The sequence below is a fragment of the Oncorhynchus tshawytscha genome, linkage group LG02, assembly GCF_018296145.1.
Source record: "Oncorhynchus tshawytscha isolate Ot180627B linkage group LG02, Otsh_v2.0, whole genome shotgun sequence".
NCBI lineage: Eukaryota > Metazoa > Chordata > Actinopteri > Salmoniformes > Salmonidae > Oncorhynchus > Oncorhynchus tshawytscha.
In genome coordinates, this window is record NC_056430.1 from 58,997,397 (window position 1) to 59,015,980 (window position 18,584).

General features: G+C 42.0%; 1 protein-coding gene across 1 annotated transcript in view; it reads right to left on the reverse strand.

Moving 5' to 3' along the window:
- The window catches only part of LOC112266100 (heterogeneous nuclear ribonucleoprotein L-like), a 58,197-nt gene that overhangs the window by 12,628 nt on the left and 26,985 nt on the right, over positions 1–18,584 (reverse strand). Inside the window, exons 2-6 of the mRNA XM_024443581.2 lie at positions 15,260–15,378; positions 11,389–11,626; positions 8,444–8,529; positions 5,323–5,419; positions 5,137–5,209 (exon numbers count right to left, since the gene is read on the reverse strand). Of these exons, the coding sequence (XP_024299349.1) occupies positions 5,137–5,209; positions 5,323–5,419; positions 8,444–8,529; positions 11,389–11,626; positions 15,260–15,378 (613 nt within the window). The remainder of the gene's footprint in view (positions 1–5,136; positions 5,210–5,322; positions 5,420–8,443; positions 8,530–11,388; positions 11,627–15,259; positions 15,379–18,584) is intronic.

An 18,584-nucleotide genomic window follows, 5' to 3' on the forward strand; every position in this document is an offset into this window, starting at 1 on the left:
GAGGGGGAGGAAGAGCGAGAGAGGCGGCGGGAGAGAGCGAGGAGGGGAGAGAGAGAGAGAGAGAGAGAGCGAGAAGATACAGAGAGGCCTCTGACAATGACGTCATCCCAGTAGTTGGGATAAATCTATGGAAATTGTATCTGCCCACATAAACCTGGCAGTACATAGGGGATCAATACATTTAAAAAACGATAGAGCGGCAAAAATTACACTGTGAAACATTTTTTTTTTTTACAGGTAAGGGGTAAGAGATGTGTGGAACACACCTGACGTGTTTCTCTCGTGTCTTATCAAAATATTTAATAAGGCACGTCCCCTGTAGGTGTGAATACACTTCGAGACTTTACTTGGAAGTGTTTGAGGCAATGTTCTGGAGTACCTTCGAGGCAATGTACTCAAAAGAACGAACGAGAGGTTTGAAAGACAACATCCATAAACTACTATGTGATTCTGATGAGAAGAATTACATCTATTTACACGCTGTCCTTCTCTATGTTTGTATAATAAGTTACTGTATAGACACCGAACAAATCCTTTTTGAAGAGCATCTGATATGGTAAGGGCCTCAAGTGTGAATATAGCATTTCAATTTCCCCAAAATGCAAGCTGATTAGGATTTAAATTTACCGTCTGTGGCTCAAGAGGATTGTGTGGGGCTGTTTTATGTTAATTTCTCTCTGTTTGCACTAAAGTGCTTCCAACCCATTATTATTCAGCCTTTTTTTCATGTCAGCATTTTATTTTCAGCCTCTTGCTATTTTTCTAGTTGCTTGTCTGTCTCCTTCCTCCGGTCAATAGAAACAATTGGAAGCTGACCACACATCTTCAACTCCACGGCAAAAAGTCCTTGACGCCGTCAAAGTCAAACAGACCTTCAAATCCAATACACGGCAAGGCGATCGATTGGAGAGCAGCCCTGGCTTGTGGGTGATAAGACACTGTTTACCCTCCATTTGTGGCGAGAGAATTGGAATCGGGGTTGGCGTGTCAATCACACCGTCCAACGGATGTTTAATCAAGCCCAAGTCACACAAGGCAGGCTTTCTGCTTGGTTAAAAACCATGCTCCCATTTATATGAATATTGATTATGGGCTGTAGTCTATCTACAGCACCTCATATTGTTAAAGCAGCCCCAGTACATGAAAGCTTCAAATTCAGAGACCAAGGGTTCTCTTTTTATTAAGCATTGCAAAGCTATAATATTTGGTGTGGGGACAATGCTACAGTGCAATGTACAGTGCATTCGGAAAGTATTCAGACCCCTTGACTTTTTACACATTCTGTTACGTTACAGCCTTATTCTAAAATTGATTCAATCATTTTTTCCCCTTGTCAATCTACACACAATACCCCATAATGACAAAGCAAAAACAGGTTTTTAGAACATTTTGCAAATGTATAAATACCCCTCCCCCCAAAATATCACATTTACATAAGTATTCAGACCCTTTACTCAGTACTTTGTTGAAGCACCTTTGGTAGTGATTACAGCCTCAAGTCTTCTTGGGTATGATGCTACAAGCTTGGCACAACTGTATTTGGGGAATTTCTCCCATTATTCTCTGCAGATCCTCTCAAGCTCTGTCAGGTTGGATGGGGAGCGTCGATGCACAGCTATTTTCAGGTCTCTCCAGAGATGTTTGATCGGGTTCAAGAACGGGCTTTGGCTGGGCCACTCAAGGACATTCAGAGACTTGTCCCATAGCCACTTCTGCATTGTCATGGCTGTGTGCTTAGGGTCGTTGTCCTGTTGGAAGGTGAACCTTCGCCCCAGTCTGAGGTCCTGCTCTGGAGAAGGTTTTCATGAAGGATCTCTTTGTACTTTGCTCCGTTCATCTTTCTCTCAATCCTGACTAGTCTCCCAGTCCCTGCCGCTGAAAAACATCCCCACAGCATGATGCTGCCACCACCATGTTTCACCGTATGGACGGTGCCAGGTTTCCTCCAGATGTGACGCTTGGCAGTCAGGGCAAAGAGTTCAATCTTGGTTTCATCAGACCAGAGAATCTTGTTTCTCATGGTCTGAGAGTCCTAGGTGCCTTTTGGAAAACTCCAAGCGGGCTGTCATGTGCCTTTTACTGAGGAGTGGCTTCCGTCTGACCACTCTACCATAAAGTCCTAATTGGTGGAGTGCTGCAGAGATGGTTGTCCTTCTGGAAGGTCCTCCCATCTCCACAGAGGAACTCTTGAGCTCTGTCAGTGACCATCTGGTTTTTGGTCACCTCCCTAACCAAGGCCCTTCTCCCCTGATTGCTCAGTTTGGCCGGGCGGACAGCTTTAGGAAGAGTCTTGGTGGTTCAAAACTTATTCTATTTAAGAATGATGGAGGCCACTGTGTTCTTGGAACTTCTTGGAACTTTAATGCTGTAGACATTTTTTGGGCCCCTTCCCCAGATCGGTGCCTCGACACAATCCTGTCTCGGAGCTCTACGGACAATTCCCTCGACCTCATGGCTTGCTTTTGCTCTGACATGCACTGTCAACTGTGGGACCTTATAAAAAACAGGTGTCTGCCTTTCCAAACCATGTCCAGTTAATTGAATGTACCACAGGTGGTCTAATCAAGTTGTAGAAACATCTCACCGTTGATGAATGGAAACAGGATGCACTTGAGCTCAATTTCGAGTCTCATTGCAAAAGGTCTGTATACTTATGTAAATAAGGTATTTCTGTTTTTTTAAATATTTTTTTTTATGTGGAAAAATTTCAAAAAATGTTTTTGCTTTGTCATTATGGGGTAGGTGTAGGTGTGTAGATTGCTGAGAATGAAAAACATTTTTAATCCATTTAAGTATAAGGCTGTAACGTAACAAAATGTGGAAGAAAGGGAAAGGGGTCAGAATACTTCCCGAATGCACTGTGTATCTGTATATCGAATTAATATGCATCAATTCATTGGTATGGGCTCAGCAAAGGGACAGGGGAATAGGCTCTGTTATGAACAGATTCTATGAAGTTTTCACCGATTGAGTAGTAACATAGATAGATAAGAAAATGAAAGATTAAAGGAGCGGGGGGTTTCAATATTCCCTGTTAGCATTTGTACCCTGCAATGTAGGCTACCATGGCCACGGCAAAGGGATGGATGTTTTTTCTTTTTCAAAGACGGGCTGTATTAGATAAAAACATCCAATGTTTCCATGAAGATTTGTTCAAGGACAGACTGATAGAAGTGTAGGCATATTCATGGGATGCACCTCCATCAGTCGCGTCATTGCCAGATGCTGCAGCATATTGATGTCTGGTTGTTAATGCTGAGTCTGAATGGGGGCTAATGACTGTTTCATCAAATGTACACTATAGTGACCTGGAAATACAATGACATTGCTAAAGTAGACAAATCATTTGTGGAAAACAACTTCGCCATCAAGTTTATTTTAGAGAGATGGCAATTTTGCCCTCAGCTACAAAAGTTTTTCAGAAATAGCTAGCAATGCTAACGTTAGCTAGCTAAAATGTCAGCGCTCTCCCCTCAATCTTAGCTAGCTAGCTGAAGTTATACGGTATCTAAAGTAAATCTGGCGACATCACAATGACAAAAGCTTGTCTTAAAAATGATTTGCCTCCTTTTGAAATGTCATCGGGTTTCAAAGCCACAGTGATGCACTTTAGACAAAATCTTCATCAGCATTCATTGAGACAGCATTGAGCAGAATGCTCAGCTGTGCATCAGTCCTAAAAAGGACAGTTCAAAACAATATTGTGACGAAACGACGAATAAACATATCTGTTTTCATCACAGATACTTTAATAATTTCTCGGCTCTGAAAAACCAACTGACATTTACTTCTGAGGTGTTAAACTATTGACCATGTTGGTCATCTATGAACGTCTTGAAGAACGATCTGGCCTAAATGACCATGTACTGTTATAATTTCCACCTGGCACAGGCAGACGAGGACTGAGGCCACCCCTCAGAGCCTGTTCCTCTCTATAGGTTCCTTCCTCGGTTCCTTCCTTTCTAGGGCGTTTTTCCTAGCCACTGTGCTTCAACATCTGCATTGCTTGCTGTTTGGAGTTTTAGGCTGGGTATCTGTATAGCACTTTGTGACAACTGCTGATGTGAAAAGAGCTTTATAAAATAAATGTGATGGATTGGTTGCAATAAAATATTTATTTGAGTACGTGTACACAATCGGGACTTGATTCAATCAGATGGCTCTCTTCCTAACTATATACATAAACACATGTGGATAAGATAAGGTTGGGGTTAGTGGATAAAATACCATTTGTGATTAAAAATTGAAGGAACTACTAAACCCAGGTTTCCCAAACTCGGTCCTGGGGCCCTGCCCGGGGGCACATTTATTTTTTTGCCCAAGAACTAACTACACAGCTGATTCAAACAATCAAATCTTGATGATGAGTTTGGGAAACTCTGTTCTAGACAGTGACGACTGGGCCGTACCCGCTCTGATCTGCAGCACTGAGAAGTAGGGGACGCTAAAGCAACAGCGAGCTACAGCACTATAAGCAAAGGAAGTGGTACACAGAGAGGGTGACCATCATCAGCAAAATCTGACATTTCTATTAACAATTCATGCGTAAAACAGTAGGATCTGTATGTAAACCAAGGTTCTCCGATGGAACAAGTGCGGATGACTGAAAGAGAAAATGTCATTTTGACTCATTATAGTTAGGCAATGAAGAAGACTAGGCAGGGACAAAGACTGAGGCCTAATGTTGAAGAGAAATCAAGACACGAACTGGCAAATTGAGATTCATGGCCACTCTTTAAGGAACGAATGTAAAACCACAATGGCGGAACTCATTTCTTGTCACAGCCCATTTCAACTGATTATGTGTCTGTAGGAGTGTGAAGGTTGAAATGGTTTTGAAATGGTTTGACAACCACGGCTACAGATTTGAGGGTTGCTCTGCTCACCATATTTTAATTTCAGCTCTTTGTAAAACAGAAGTGACACACACAACGCACACACACAAATGTCGTATTCATTAGAGCTGCAACGGGAGAATAGTTTAAAACATTTTGCAACAGAGAACTAAAATGTGCGTTTCTTATTGGACACGTCCAGGTAGTCTCTCCTTGTTCTAGTCCATTTTCTTCAATTTGCTACATAATGAATACGACCCTAGTACATGAAGAGATTCAGCAGGAAGGAAGGATGTCGTACCTCGCCTGACGAGAAAGGGCTTGGTGTAGTCCCAGCTATCATTGTCGTTGCGGAGGACGTTAAGTCGCGTGGGCTGCATGGGGAGAGAGAGCAGAGCACCGGTGCATGTGTGTTAGGGGTCCACAGGAATCCTGGTGGAGTGTGTGTGAGCACTGTGTGTGTATGTGGGTTTGTGAGTGTGTTTACCCGAGCGTATTCTATCTTCAGGGTACAGCAGCCGGCGTATATGTCTGCTCCGTTGAGTGCTGATTTTGCCTTCTGGGCATTTTTGACAGTTTCGAACGTGGCGACACCATTAAGGAAGAGCAACTAGGAGGATCTCAGTGGAATAATTCAAAACATTGTGTTGCAAACAGAATAGATCAGTGTAGAATCACAAATGACCAGAAGGCAATAACATAAGAGATGGAGCAAGAACCACAAGCCAAACCTGCAGATGACTAAGGCTGCTTGCATACTCTTAGGTCACTCAGCCCAATGAAGTTATGCTTCGGCGAAGCTGTAATCAGCTCAGCAATTGCAGATTTGTTTATAGAATAGGGCCCGGTTCAAATCCTCCTAAAAAGCATTCTCCTCCCTCGCTTCCTTGTAAGTAATCACTCATCTGACATGGCATAATTGGTGCAATACAATGGAAAGCTTGCTTACGTCAATCCATTCATGTCAGATCAGTAATTAGCTGAAGAAGGTAGGAAGGAAGGATTCATTTTTAAGAGTGTTTGAACAAGGCCCTATTCTACTCCAGCTACTCTAAAGCACAGTTGCACTGGGTTGAGTGACTCTCGTCTCTAACCATCAGGAAATCTGATCAAGCTGCTCTGGTTCCAGTAAAATGCAGACGGCTAGATCTTTATGCAAATTTGGTAGTAAAAGTAAAATGCAGTATATAAAACCTAAGAGCATAAAAAGGTCCAAAATGGCTGTGGTAATATAATCTAATTGAAATCTAATTGAGGCGGGCCAAATTGTCTTTCTGTTTCTCGCTTGTTGAGCCAATGTCTTCAATGTTATATGATAAAATACAGTATGTGATGGTACTCCCATTGAACACACACACACACACACACACACACACACACACACACACACACACACACACACACACACACACACACACACACACACACACACACACACACACACACAGATCACATACTATCAGATCAAACACACATGCAACACAGAGCGACTTAGAAACCCCCATTGCCGCGGCAACCACCTCCCAGTGGCAATAAAACAGGGGATTTAAGCATCCATCTCCCATAAATCCTCGAACCTGAAACAACAGTGACAACAATCCCTTGTCTCCTGAGTTTCCATTGGCCAATCTCTGCTCCTAGTGGTACCATTAGCAAGAAACTGGACTGATATCTGTACATGATCCACATAATGAGCCAACTTGGGGACAACGTGAAATGTCTTATAATGCTAGTCTGTAAATATAAACAGAGGCCCATTGCGTTACAATGTAACTACAAATAAGGGAACAATATGGGAATTAGTTATCAAATGACTATTTATGTTATTTTATTTCACCTTTATTTAACCAGGTAGGCCAGCTGAGAACAAGTTCTCATTTACAACTGCGACCTGGCCAAGATTAAGCAAAGCAGTGCGGCAAAAACAACACAGAGTTACACATAAACAAACGTACAGTCAATAACACAACAGAAAAGAAAATTAGATAGATCTATTACAGTGTGTGCAAATGTAGAGGAGTAGGGAGGTAGGCAATAAATAGGCCATAGAGGGGTAAATAATTACAAATTAGCATTACTACTGGAGTGATATATGTGCAGATGATGATGTGCAAGTAGAGATACTGGGGTGCAAAAGAACAAGAGGTTAAGTAATAATATGGGGATGAGGTAGTTGGGTGTGCTATTTACAGATTGGCTGTGTACAGGTACGGTGATCGGTAAGCTGCTCAGACAGCTGATGCTTGAAGTTAGAGAGGGAGATATAAGACTCCAGCTTCCGAGATTTTTGCAATTCGTTCCAGTCATTGGCAGCAGAGAACTGGAAGGAAAGGCGGCCAAAGGAAATGTTGGCTTTGGGGAAGACCCGTGCAATATACCTGCTGGAGCACGTGCTATGGGTGGGTGTTGCTATGGTGACCAGTGAGCTGAGATAAGGCGGGGCTTTACCTAGCAAAGACTTATAGATGACCTGGATCCAGTGGGTTTGGCGACAGATATGTAGTGAGGGCCAGCCAACGAGAGCGTACAGTTCGCAGTGGTGGGTAGTATATGGGGCTTTGGTGATCAAACGGATGTCACTGTGATAGACTACATCCAGTTTGCTGAGTAGAGTGTTGGAATCTATTTTGTAAATGACAAAGTTGAAGTCAAGGATCGGTAGGATAGTCAGTTTTACGGGGGTATGTTTGGCGGCATGAGTGAAGGAGGCTTTGTTGCGAAATATGAAGCCGATTCTAGATGTAATTTTGGATTGGAGATGCTTAATGTGAGTCTGGAAGGAGAGTTTACAGTCTAACAGGCTACTATGAACTAGGTATATCAGTATATCAGTTAAAAAGTACTTCCCATTGTTGATAATTATTCCAAGAAGATACAAAAACTGAACTCAAATGTGGTTCACACTCCAGAACTATATGCACTGACTGGACTACAACATGCTAAATATTACATAGATTGTTATAAGGTTGATATAAGGTTGATATAAGGCTTGCATAATGAAAAGTGTGTTGAAATATGGCCTCCAACCCACTACACATACTGGAGGTGTGCAAACCATAATAGACACACACACACACTGCTTCCGACATATAAGTGAGCGCTGATGCTGTCAGGTGTTTATTCATGCTAGATGTGTGTGTGCCAGGAGTGTGTGTGATGCCGAGAGACAGTCATCCATATTTGATGAAGGGCCATCTCGTCCACTGGAATGCTGCTCCAGCGCTCTCAAGGACCCGGTCGAGTGGAGTGGGTTCTGCTCCTCTACTCTGAAGCTTTTTACAGCCTGAGTGTGTGTGTGTGTGTGTGTGCGTGCGTGCGTGCATGTGTGTGTTTCTGTGTGGGGCCGGCACTGACTGACAGCTTGTTTCCCACTCCAAAGTGACATACTGATGCAGGTGCGCATACTCACACAAACCCACAGGGAGACATACACAGACATGCACGCAAAAATCACTCATACAGACAGACTCCTGAATCCACACACATGTACATGCATCCACAGTAGATGCATCCTCGTCACACACCCGTGCATGCACGAACACACACACACGCACGCACACACACACACACACGCCTGCAGTAGCCCAGCTTGACTCCAGAAAGGATATTCCACCATGGCCTGGATTCCATTGCGTTTGAAGATGACAATGCGCAGTACGTTGCCTATGGGATTGCAGACTGTGTACAGAACATCCTAGAAGACAGAAGAGCAACGACAGGGTTCTGACTAATGCTGAACTGAACACAATAATAAGTCGCAATTCAGGGGAGAGTTTCCTGAAAGCTTAGTAGTTCATGTGGTATTTTTCTAGATGACCCAGACCAACAACGCACGTCAAAAAGTATTTAATCTGGCTTATTTTGATTATATTTGTTCATATTTGTTCATTTTGATTATATTTGTTCATTGACTGTCAGTTAAACATACATTTTAGACTTTACGTTACTCTCTTGTGGCTGAGCAGCTGGGTTGTCGAGATAAATAACATGCCACATTAGCTACAAGGCTTTCGGGAAACCCAAGCTAAATCGCTGTAAACTAAATCATCGTAAGCAACACCATTGTAAAGTTATACCATTCTGAACTTAAACATTGTTAAGTATTGTGACCAAAACCATTGCTGAACTATCACAAATTTAACCATTGTGTCGTGAACTAAACCATCGTAAGCTAAAATACTGTAAGCTAAACCATCATAAGCAAACCTATCATGAATTAAAACATTATGAACGAAACTATCGTAAGCCATACCATTGTGAACTAAACTATTTTAAATTAAACCATTGTAAACTAAACCATTGTGAACAAAATCCTTGCAAGCTTCCCACTGGGCACACAACGTCATTTCAACATGGAGAATTGGGTAATATTTGGTAGATACGTTGATCAATGTGGTTCCAACCTATTTACACACACTCAAAAAGACGGCCAAAAGTTTGTTGAATTCCCAACGTGTTATCACCGCGCTTTCAACCATTTAAAAGCACACCAAAGTTCAAATTGGAATGTCAGATACTTAGTTCACCTAGATACAACAACTTAATGTGTTATCACTGTGCTTGATCTAATAGCACAACCACATGACCTAGATTGCAGTAACCTGAGACTACATTAAAGAACATGGTGGATACATGGCGTTTGAGTTTTTGTACAGATTATTATCGCAATTGCAAACATTTCTACAGACCTGCGACCCTGAACGCTTTCTATAAGAATACATGTATAGTTACAGTAAACTCAAAATGTAGTCTTGGATGTGTTACTCATGTTGAGGTTGAATAAATACTGTTATTTTAGTTTGTAAAGATAGCCTTAACATTATGCTATTTACTGTCTTACAAAGGAAATATTGAATTGTGTTTGGTTGACAATGCAATCAATATCAACATTTAAAGGATATCTATCTACTGCTTGGATTGTTCCATCTGGGCCATTGGCTTTATTCTAGTCTTTAACATATATTGTTTGGTTGCGATGGAGACATGAATCCAACATATCATTTGTTAACTTGTCGACAAGTTAATAGGCTATTTACCGTGTTGCAAAAGCGATATTGAATTGTGTTTGGTTGTCAACACAACCAAATATCAACATTTGAAGGAGATGCATCTTCTGCTTGGATAGCACTATTAACTCGTAGATTCCATTTCAAAATAAACTAAAGCGTGAAACCCTAGGCGTACATGCATTGTCTATTTTTTGTTGAATCCTGGGCTGAATTTAAACAACAGCTGTTGATTACGTCCCAAATGCTACATAGGCCTGAATAGCGTCATTGATGATACGCAGAATGATCGATAAAGTATGGTTACATTCCATTTGCTCTGTGACCCTCTCTGTGACCCTCTCTGTGACCCTACCCTTTGGAATGACTTTCATAGCAACAATGAGATTTCTCAACAATCATTCTCACGATAGCACATTGGCAAAGACAGAATCGCTAAATTTGCACGACAATCGTGTGCCGTATTCTGTAGGTGTAATCTCTGAACCTATGACCACGTTCCATACTAGTTAGCTATCTACATTTTCTAAATTTGGTCTGTCACTAGAGATCAGCCTCGATGTTGCGGCGGGTTACTAATTTGTGCCTTTGTCAATGGTTCTTCCTTTGACAGCGATGTCATGGCGTTCAAGCGCCTGGCGCTGGTGGAGTTTAAAGAGACGGACAGTGCCGACCAGTGTGCGACATGCGGCGCCAACAAAGTCGTCCTGTATGGCTCAGTTATGTAATGTAATGTAATGTAATGAATGGAATGGAATGGAATGGAATGGAACAGCAGTGAGCAGGTCTCGCACCCTCGACCTTCTAGCCCGGCGTGCTATCGACTGTGCCACAAAAGCATGCTCGAGCGGCAGAGTCGATTTCCGCGTTTATAAACCCAGGGTCATCTCAGTAGTGCATGGCGCTTGAAAAGCCGGGATTGTGGGTTCGAGTCCCTGGACCATCCACAGGGCCACCCACAAGTAAATGTATGCATGCATCGATTTGGATGAAAGCATCTGCTAAATGGCATATATATTAGTATATTATGGTTAATAGTCTGTGACATATATCAATGCTAAGCAGGGCTTGGTTAAAACCCTGGATGGGAGACTGAAGGAATAGCTGTAGATAGATCGACTGTCCAGTAGGAGGTGCTGCCCAGCCCATTGTTTTTTTCTTATAGTGGATATTACGTTGAAAATATGACGTTGTTAAAATTTGTACAAATTCAACATATTTTATACAAGGTTTGTCTATGTTGAAAATTGGTCACCTTGATGACATAATCCTGTGGTTGAAATGACACCCCTCAAAACAACAGTTGATGACAATTGATTACTTTTTTCAAATCCAATGTATTTTCCCCGTAGATTCCACATCACAATATGTTGACAAATTACGTTGAAACAACGTTGATTTAACCAGCTTGTGCCCAGTGGGTTAACTACCGTAATTTAAACTATTGAAAGCTAAACCATTGTAAACTAAACCATAGTGAACTAAACTATTGTCAACATTGTAAACTCAACCATTGCACTGAACTGGCATGAAGTTCATGAACTTACAGTGGTGATGGGATAGAGGGGGTTCTGAATGGAGAGGAGCAGGACTTTGTTGCCACTGTTGGGGTCATCGGCGTTAGTTGGCCGCGTGATCCTCTTGCTGGTGGAGTAGTTGAAGAAGGCCTGCTGGCCGGCAATGTAGACCGCTTCGTTGGCACCGCATGTCACGCACTGGTCGGCACTCTCCATGGCTTCAAACTCCACCAGCGCCTGACGCTTGAACGGCATCATCATGACGTAGCTGTCAAAGGAAGACCCAATGACAAAGACACAATTAGTAACCCACCGCAACATCGAGGCTGACCTCTGGTGACTGACGAAATTTAGAAAATGTTGATAGCTAACGTAAACTCACCCCATTCCGTACAAATGTGCGCAACCGCAACATTCAAACGAGGCTACAAAGAAAACTAATGGGACTGTAACGACTGTGTTGACTTCAAAATCTGGGGTGTGAACTACGTTTCTATTCAAGCGTTGATCGACATGGTAATGGCTCTATAGTATTGGAGAAAAGTTTAAAAAACCGACCCTCCATTACATCTTGACGTGTCATGTCGTAACGTACAGCACGGATAAAGCAACTATTTCTGTCTTACAATCTCTCTCCACCAGGTGTAGCACTTCTATCATCCTTTAAAAACAAGAAATGTACAGTGACGGGGGTAAGGGGGGGATACCTAGTATTTTTTTTCGTCATCATTGCATGCGATCAACATTCTCAAAGCCGCTATTTACTTCTAAGATCACTTTAGCACCGCCCTAAAAACCCGATTCAAATTCGACACAAACCTTCAAATAGGTATGTAATGACACATTATATAAACTCTTTATAGTGTTTTATTTACATTATAGAGGCGATAAGGTGATAAGTTGGACAGATCTAGTGAAAAAAAGCTATTTTCCCACACAACATCTCTCCTTCTCACTATCACGCATTAGTTTCGCTTCCCCACCCGCCATTTTTAAAAAGACCCGATGGGGCTCATTGCCTGCTTGAATTATGCAGAAACGGGCAGCGTTTAGGTCATGTTATTGATTCTGTTGGAAATAGGAGAAATTGTGCTTTACAATGTTATTGACATTACAGTTGATCTGGAAGTATTACGTTTTTGGGGCGCTAAAATAAGGGCAATTGTGCGGACCAAGACGATGTACGAGTTTACGTGAGTTTACGTTACCTGGCATGAATGTGGTTATGGGTTCTGAGATTTCATCTATGGAATACGGCACACGATTGTCGTGCGGGTTTGTCATTTTGTCTCATGACAGAGAAACGGTTTCCCTTTTTGTCAGATGCTGTGCAACACTCAACCAAAATAATCCGACTGCAATATCTGTTGAAAACAGTGATAGTGGAAACTACCTGGAGTCTACAGTACCTGCCATCTTGCTGCCAAAGAGGACCAGAATGGAAATAAACCTCAGGGCGTTAAATGTGTTTTTATCCTCAATCATGTTTTATGTATGTAATGTTGTATCTGGCTGGAGCAGCCACTTTTAATGATCTAATAAATTAAATCAACATTTGTCACAAAGTGCTTTACAGTAACATGGCCTAGTCCCCCAAAAAGCAAGCAAAAGGAAAAAACTCCCTAGGAGGAAGACATTCTCTTCCATTGATGTACAATCCATAACCATACTATCGTCCTCAACTTTAGAATTAGTAAGCAACAAGCCCTACAGCTAATATGTTTCTCTTTACACAGCTCTCCTTTGGCAACAATCATATCGATCAGAATCAGCATTCGGGAATCATCTACATCCTGCCACAGGAAACAGAGACAGCATTCATACACAGTAAGCGTCCCCACACACTGAAGACCTAGCCAGTGTTTCACTCAGTGGCCCGTATTCAATTTTAGCTCCCCCAGTTCCCTAGTTAGACACCTCAATGTGTTTCTTATACAGACTCCATGCAGAGATGGTAAAACAAAACTGGATGCTCGTGTGAGAATTTGTCTCGTCTAACAGAACCCCAAAACACACTGAGGTTATTGCTTTGTAACTCAACATTTGTGAAGAGACCCCAGATAGAAACCAAACTCTTTTATAGTTCCCGCCTCTCCAGAGGTGCTGTTGTTCACCGTGCATTCTATTTTTGTTGAACTAGAAAGAGTTCAACATAAGTTAAAATAAAATGTCCCTCTGGTTATGCTTTATTTTACAGTCAACAACTATTCATCCAGCTAGTATCTTACAATATATACTAAGAATGGCTGGTATTGGATGATGGTGATTATAAGACATTATAAGGTGGTCATCCCTGCATTATAAATGCATGATAATGCATTATACCCGCAGGCCCCAAAATATATACCTTATTGATTTTTGAAAGAACAACAAAAAGTACCAGAGAATGCGCTACTTAAATTGCAGACAGAGCACACTCCACCCCCATAAATAACATTGCACAATAAAGCCTCCCCATCATTCTAATCGGAATGCTGTCTTTGAGGTTACTGTTTGAGTGGAGCTGACAGCTCCCGTTCACCGTGTCACAATATGTCTGCCTAAGGCGTTCTCGGAGGGGTCTACAGTATATCGATATTGCACCGACCTAAAAATAACCTCGCCTGATCTCAATTCCGACTACAGCACCGGGAAACCTACTCTACCAGTGTGCAAGTCAAGTCCTTTGCAATCAAATCCACATCCCATAATATCCTCAAAGCGGTGACCCCTCCGAGTTACGGAAATATCAAGTGACACTGGGATGGATGGAGGCAGAGAGATATTTACAATAATCACAGGCATATTGGCCCCGTACACACTAAGGTTGTAAAACTGATGTACAACACATTTGACACAATGGTTGTGAGACAACTGCTATGTTTGTGATACAATGGAGAGTTTGTCTGCATAAAAAAGTCTACACCACCATTGTTGTCTCCGCAAAACGTGTGTATCAATACTTCTGTGCAGAAAAACTCTTCCTTGTGTCACAACCGTTGCGTCGAATGCGTTGTATATCAGTTGTGCAACTTAAATGTGTCTACGGGGTCATTGTCTTTTTCCAAATCTCACCCAAATTCACCTCAACTTCCAATCAAAACTTTCTAGATTCTCTAAGTGAACATGAAGGGGCTCTGCAAATAGGCCTCTGCTGCGTATTCCCCGTTGTGTGAGTGCCCCAAATGAGGCTTCCTCAGGCAGTCCACGCAATAAAAATATCATATGTTTGTCCCCTGAGCAGCTATACTCTTGAGTAAACATGTGTGGTCTGATGTTAAAAGCAGGCAATTTAGAGGACAGACATGAGCTAAAAATACAGGTCCTAAATGGCACACGTTAATGTTTTCCAAGCCCTTAATGGCCCTTGTTCTACGAGAAATATGATAACTGGGAGATTGTTATTAGATTTAAATGGATTCAAAATGGATTCCCCAAGAAATGGCTAATGGGAGATTTTTTTTTTTTAAATCAAGAAAAAGGGAGTTGTATTCTAACAGGACAAAGAGTCCAGTCCGACTAGCTATGTTGGAGAAAAACAATCAAACTGCACACAGGGGAAAAATATGCATCTCAATACATTCTGTTGATGCATTCAATCAGTGAGCTGCTCAGAAGCATAATAGTATTAGAATACTAACTAAAATGTATAGTCACAAGTATTTCGCTCCACTCGCAATAACATCCTCTAACCATGTGTATGTGACCAATCAAATTTGATTTGATTTTAGTAATATAATAGTTGGTAAGTGAAAACTCACAGTAAGTGCCACTCTGAACTATGAATACAGTTTTGTAATGCACTACAGTTCTATAGTACATTTAAAATAATCATATGCACAGGCATCCATGTAATGGAAATGAGGCAAAAGATTGCCGCATGTCCCTCAAAGCAGAACAGACAACAAGAAACATCACCTACCAGATGTTGCCAAACTTCTCCAGGGCCTCCACCAGGTCCCCTTCCACCACTGACTCACAGAGCCCCCGCACGTGGACCACCGGAGAAGGGGCGATCCTGTGGGCATCCTCCCCATTGTCCTGGAGGAGAGAGGGGGGGACACCGGTCAAATGGGGTTCAAAGGTCAAAGGTCAAATGAGGTATACCACAAGGTACATACGAAGGCCGCTTCCACAGCAAAGAAGGTTTAACATAACGGAAATGTAACCAAACGCCAAAGCCCTCGTCAGCACTGGCACTGAGCACCGTTGACATGCTGTTGGAGTGCATGGAATTGCAGAATGTTCCCTTGTCAATGCCTTACCGCTGTTTTCTGCATGTTTATAGTTCATTTGTTTGTGTTTTGTAGCAATGTTGGTTTGGTTTGAATGACTTCAATCATCATTTTTTAACATTTTAACTCATTATTGAGGCCTAAGGAAATTCAGCCTCTTCAGATTCCTTGATGCGAGGGCCACCTACAGACCGGCAAGCAAATACAGCGCATTTGGAAAGTATTCAGACCCCTTGACTTTTTCCACATTTGGTTACGTTACAGCTTATTCAAAATGGATTAAATGAAAAAATGCCCCCATCAATCTACACATTTCTACAAACCTGTTTTCGATTTGTCATTATGGGGTATTGTGTGTAAAATCAAATCAAATCAAACTTTATTTTTCAATACAACACCTTACAGTGTAAGTAAGCATTTCACTGTAAGGTCTACCTGTTGTATTCGGCGCACATAAAATGTGATTTGATTTTACACACAATACCCCATAATGACAAATCGAAAACAGGTTTTTAGAAATGTTAGCAAATTCACTACAAATAAAAAACAGAAATACCTTGTTTACATAAGTACTCAGACCCTTTGCTATGAGACTCGAAATTGAATTGCAAAAATCGCTGAAGCTGGAGACTTACATTTCCCTCACCAACTTCAAAAATCAGCTATCTGAACAGCTAACCGATCGCTGCAGCTGTACATAGTCCATCTGTAAATAGCCCACCCAATCTACCTACCTCATCCCCATATTGTTTTTATTTACTTTGCTGCTCTTTTGCACACCAGTATTTCTACTTATGCACCATCATCTGCTCATCATCATCTGCTCATCTATCACCCCAGTGTTAATCTGCTAAATTGTAATTACTTTGCTACTGTGGCCTATTTATTGCCTTACCTCCTCATACCATTTGTACACACTGTATATAGACTATATTGTTTTTCTATTGTGTTATTGACTGTACGCTTGTTTATTCCATGTAACTCTGTGTTGTTGTTTCTGTCGCACTGCTTTGCTTTATCTTGGCCAGGTCGCAGTTGTAAATGAGAACTTGTTCTCAACTAGCTTACCTGGTTAAAGAAAAATATAAGAAAAATAAAATTGAGCTCAGGTGCATCCCGCTTCCATTGATCATGCTTGAGATGTTTCTACAACTTGATTGGAATCCACCTGTAGTAAATTCAATTGATTGGACATGATTTGGAAAGGCACACATCTGTCTATATAAATCAAATAACATTTTGTTAATCACATGCGCCGAATACAACAGATGTAGACCTTACAGTGAAATGCTTACTAATGAGCCCCTAACCAACAGTGCAGTTTGAAAAGTAATGGATAAGAATAAGAGATCAAAATAACAAGTATTTAAAGAGCAGCAGTAAAAAATAACAATATATACAAGGGGGTGACAGTACAGAGTCAATGTGCGGGGACACCGGTTAGTTGAGGTAGTATGTTCATGTAGGTATAGTTAATTAAAGTGACTATGCATAAATGACAACAGAGAGTGGCAGTGGTGTGCTGTGGGGGGGAGCAATGCAAATAGTCTGGGTAGCCATTTGACTAGATGTTCAGAGTTTTTTGGCTTGGGGGTAGAAGCTGTTAAGAAGCCTCTTGTCTTGCACCTAGACTTGGCGCTCTGGTACCGCTTGCCATGTGGTAGCAGAGAGAACAGTCTATGACTAGGGTGGCTGGAGTCTTTGACAATTTTTAGGGCCTTCCTCTGACACTGCCTGGTATAGAGGTCCTGGATGGCAGGAAGCTTGGCCCCAGTGATGTACTGGGCCGTTCACACTACCCTCTGTAGTGCCTTGCGGTCAGAGGCCGAGCAATTGCCATACTAGGCAGTGACGCATCCAGTCAGGATGCTCTCGATGGTGCAGCTGTAGAACCTTTTGAGGATCGTAGAACCTTTTGAAGATCCCACAGTAAAAGGCACATGACAGCCCGCTTGGAGTTTTCCTAAAAGCACCTAAAGAACAAAATTCTCTGGTCTGATAAAACCAAGATTGAAATCTTTGGCCTGAATGCCAAGTGTCACATCTGGAGGAAACCTGGCACCACCCCTACGGTAAAGCATAGTGGTGGCAGCATCATGCTGTGGGGGATGTCTTTCAGGGAAAGATGAAAGGAGTAAAGTACAGCGAGATCCTTGTTGAAAACCTGCTCCAGAGCGCTCAGGACCTCAGACTGGGCGAAGGTTCACCTTCCAACAGGACAACGATCCTAAGCACACAGCCAAGACAATGCAGGAGTGACTTCAGGAGAAGTCTGAATGTCCTTGAGGGGACCAAACAGAGCTTGGACTTGAACATCTCTGGAGAGACCTGAAAATAACTGTGCAGTGATGCTCCCCATCCAACCTGACAGACCTTGAGAGGATCTGCAGAGAAGAATGGGATAAACTCCCCAAATACAAGTGTGCCAAGCGGGTATCGTCATACCCCAAAAGACACGAGGCTGTAATCGCTGCCACAGATGCTTCAACAAAGTACTGAGTAAAGGGTCTGAATACTTATGGAAATCTCAGTAGAACTACTGATTTTCAGAGGGTTTGTTGTCCGGCAGAGGTGAAAGAGAGAAAAGGAAAGAAATATACGCATGAGGAAGGAAGAGAGGGGTCTGCATACTTTCCAAATGCACTGTATATCCTGGTCTGTCACACAACTTAAATGTAACATAATTTAAACCTAACACTACTGAAAGCCTTGTCTTGCAGCAGTTAAATCGCAGCACAGGCTGTTAATCCGTAGTTCTTCACACCTGTTTTACAGTGGCTTCACAACTCACACGCCCTTCACACTTTTCTCAAAGTGAGGAAAATATGCTAAAGATGAAACCTCTAGGGGAAGGACTTCTGAAAGAATCACTTTGTAAACTGTTGCACAACACCTTTGTGAGCTGTTTGAAAATTCATGAATGCTTACATACGACAATACAAGGAGAATTGAAAGTAGAGGAATACCATATCTGAATACTCACTGATACATCCATGTTGGACTGGCTATTCA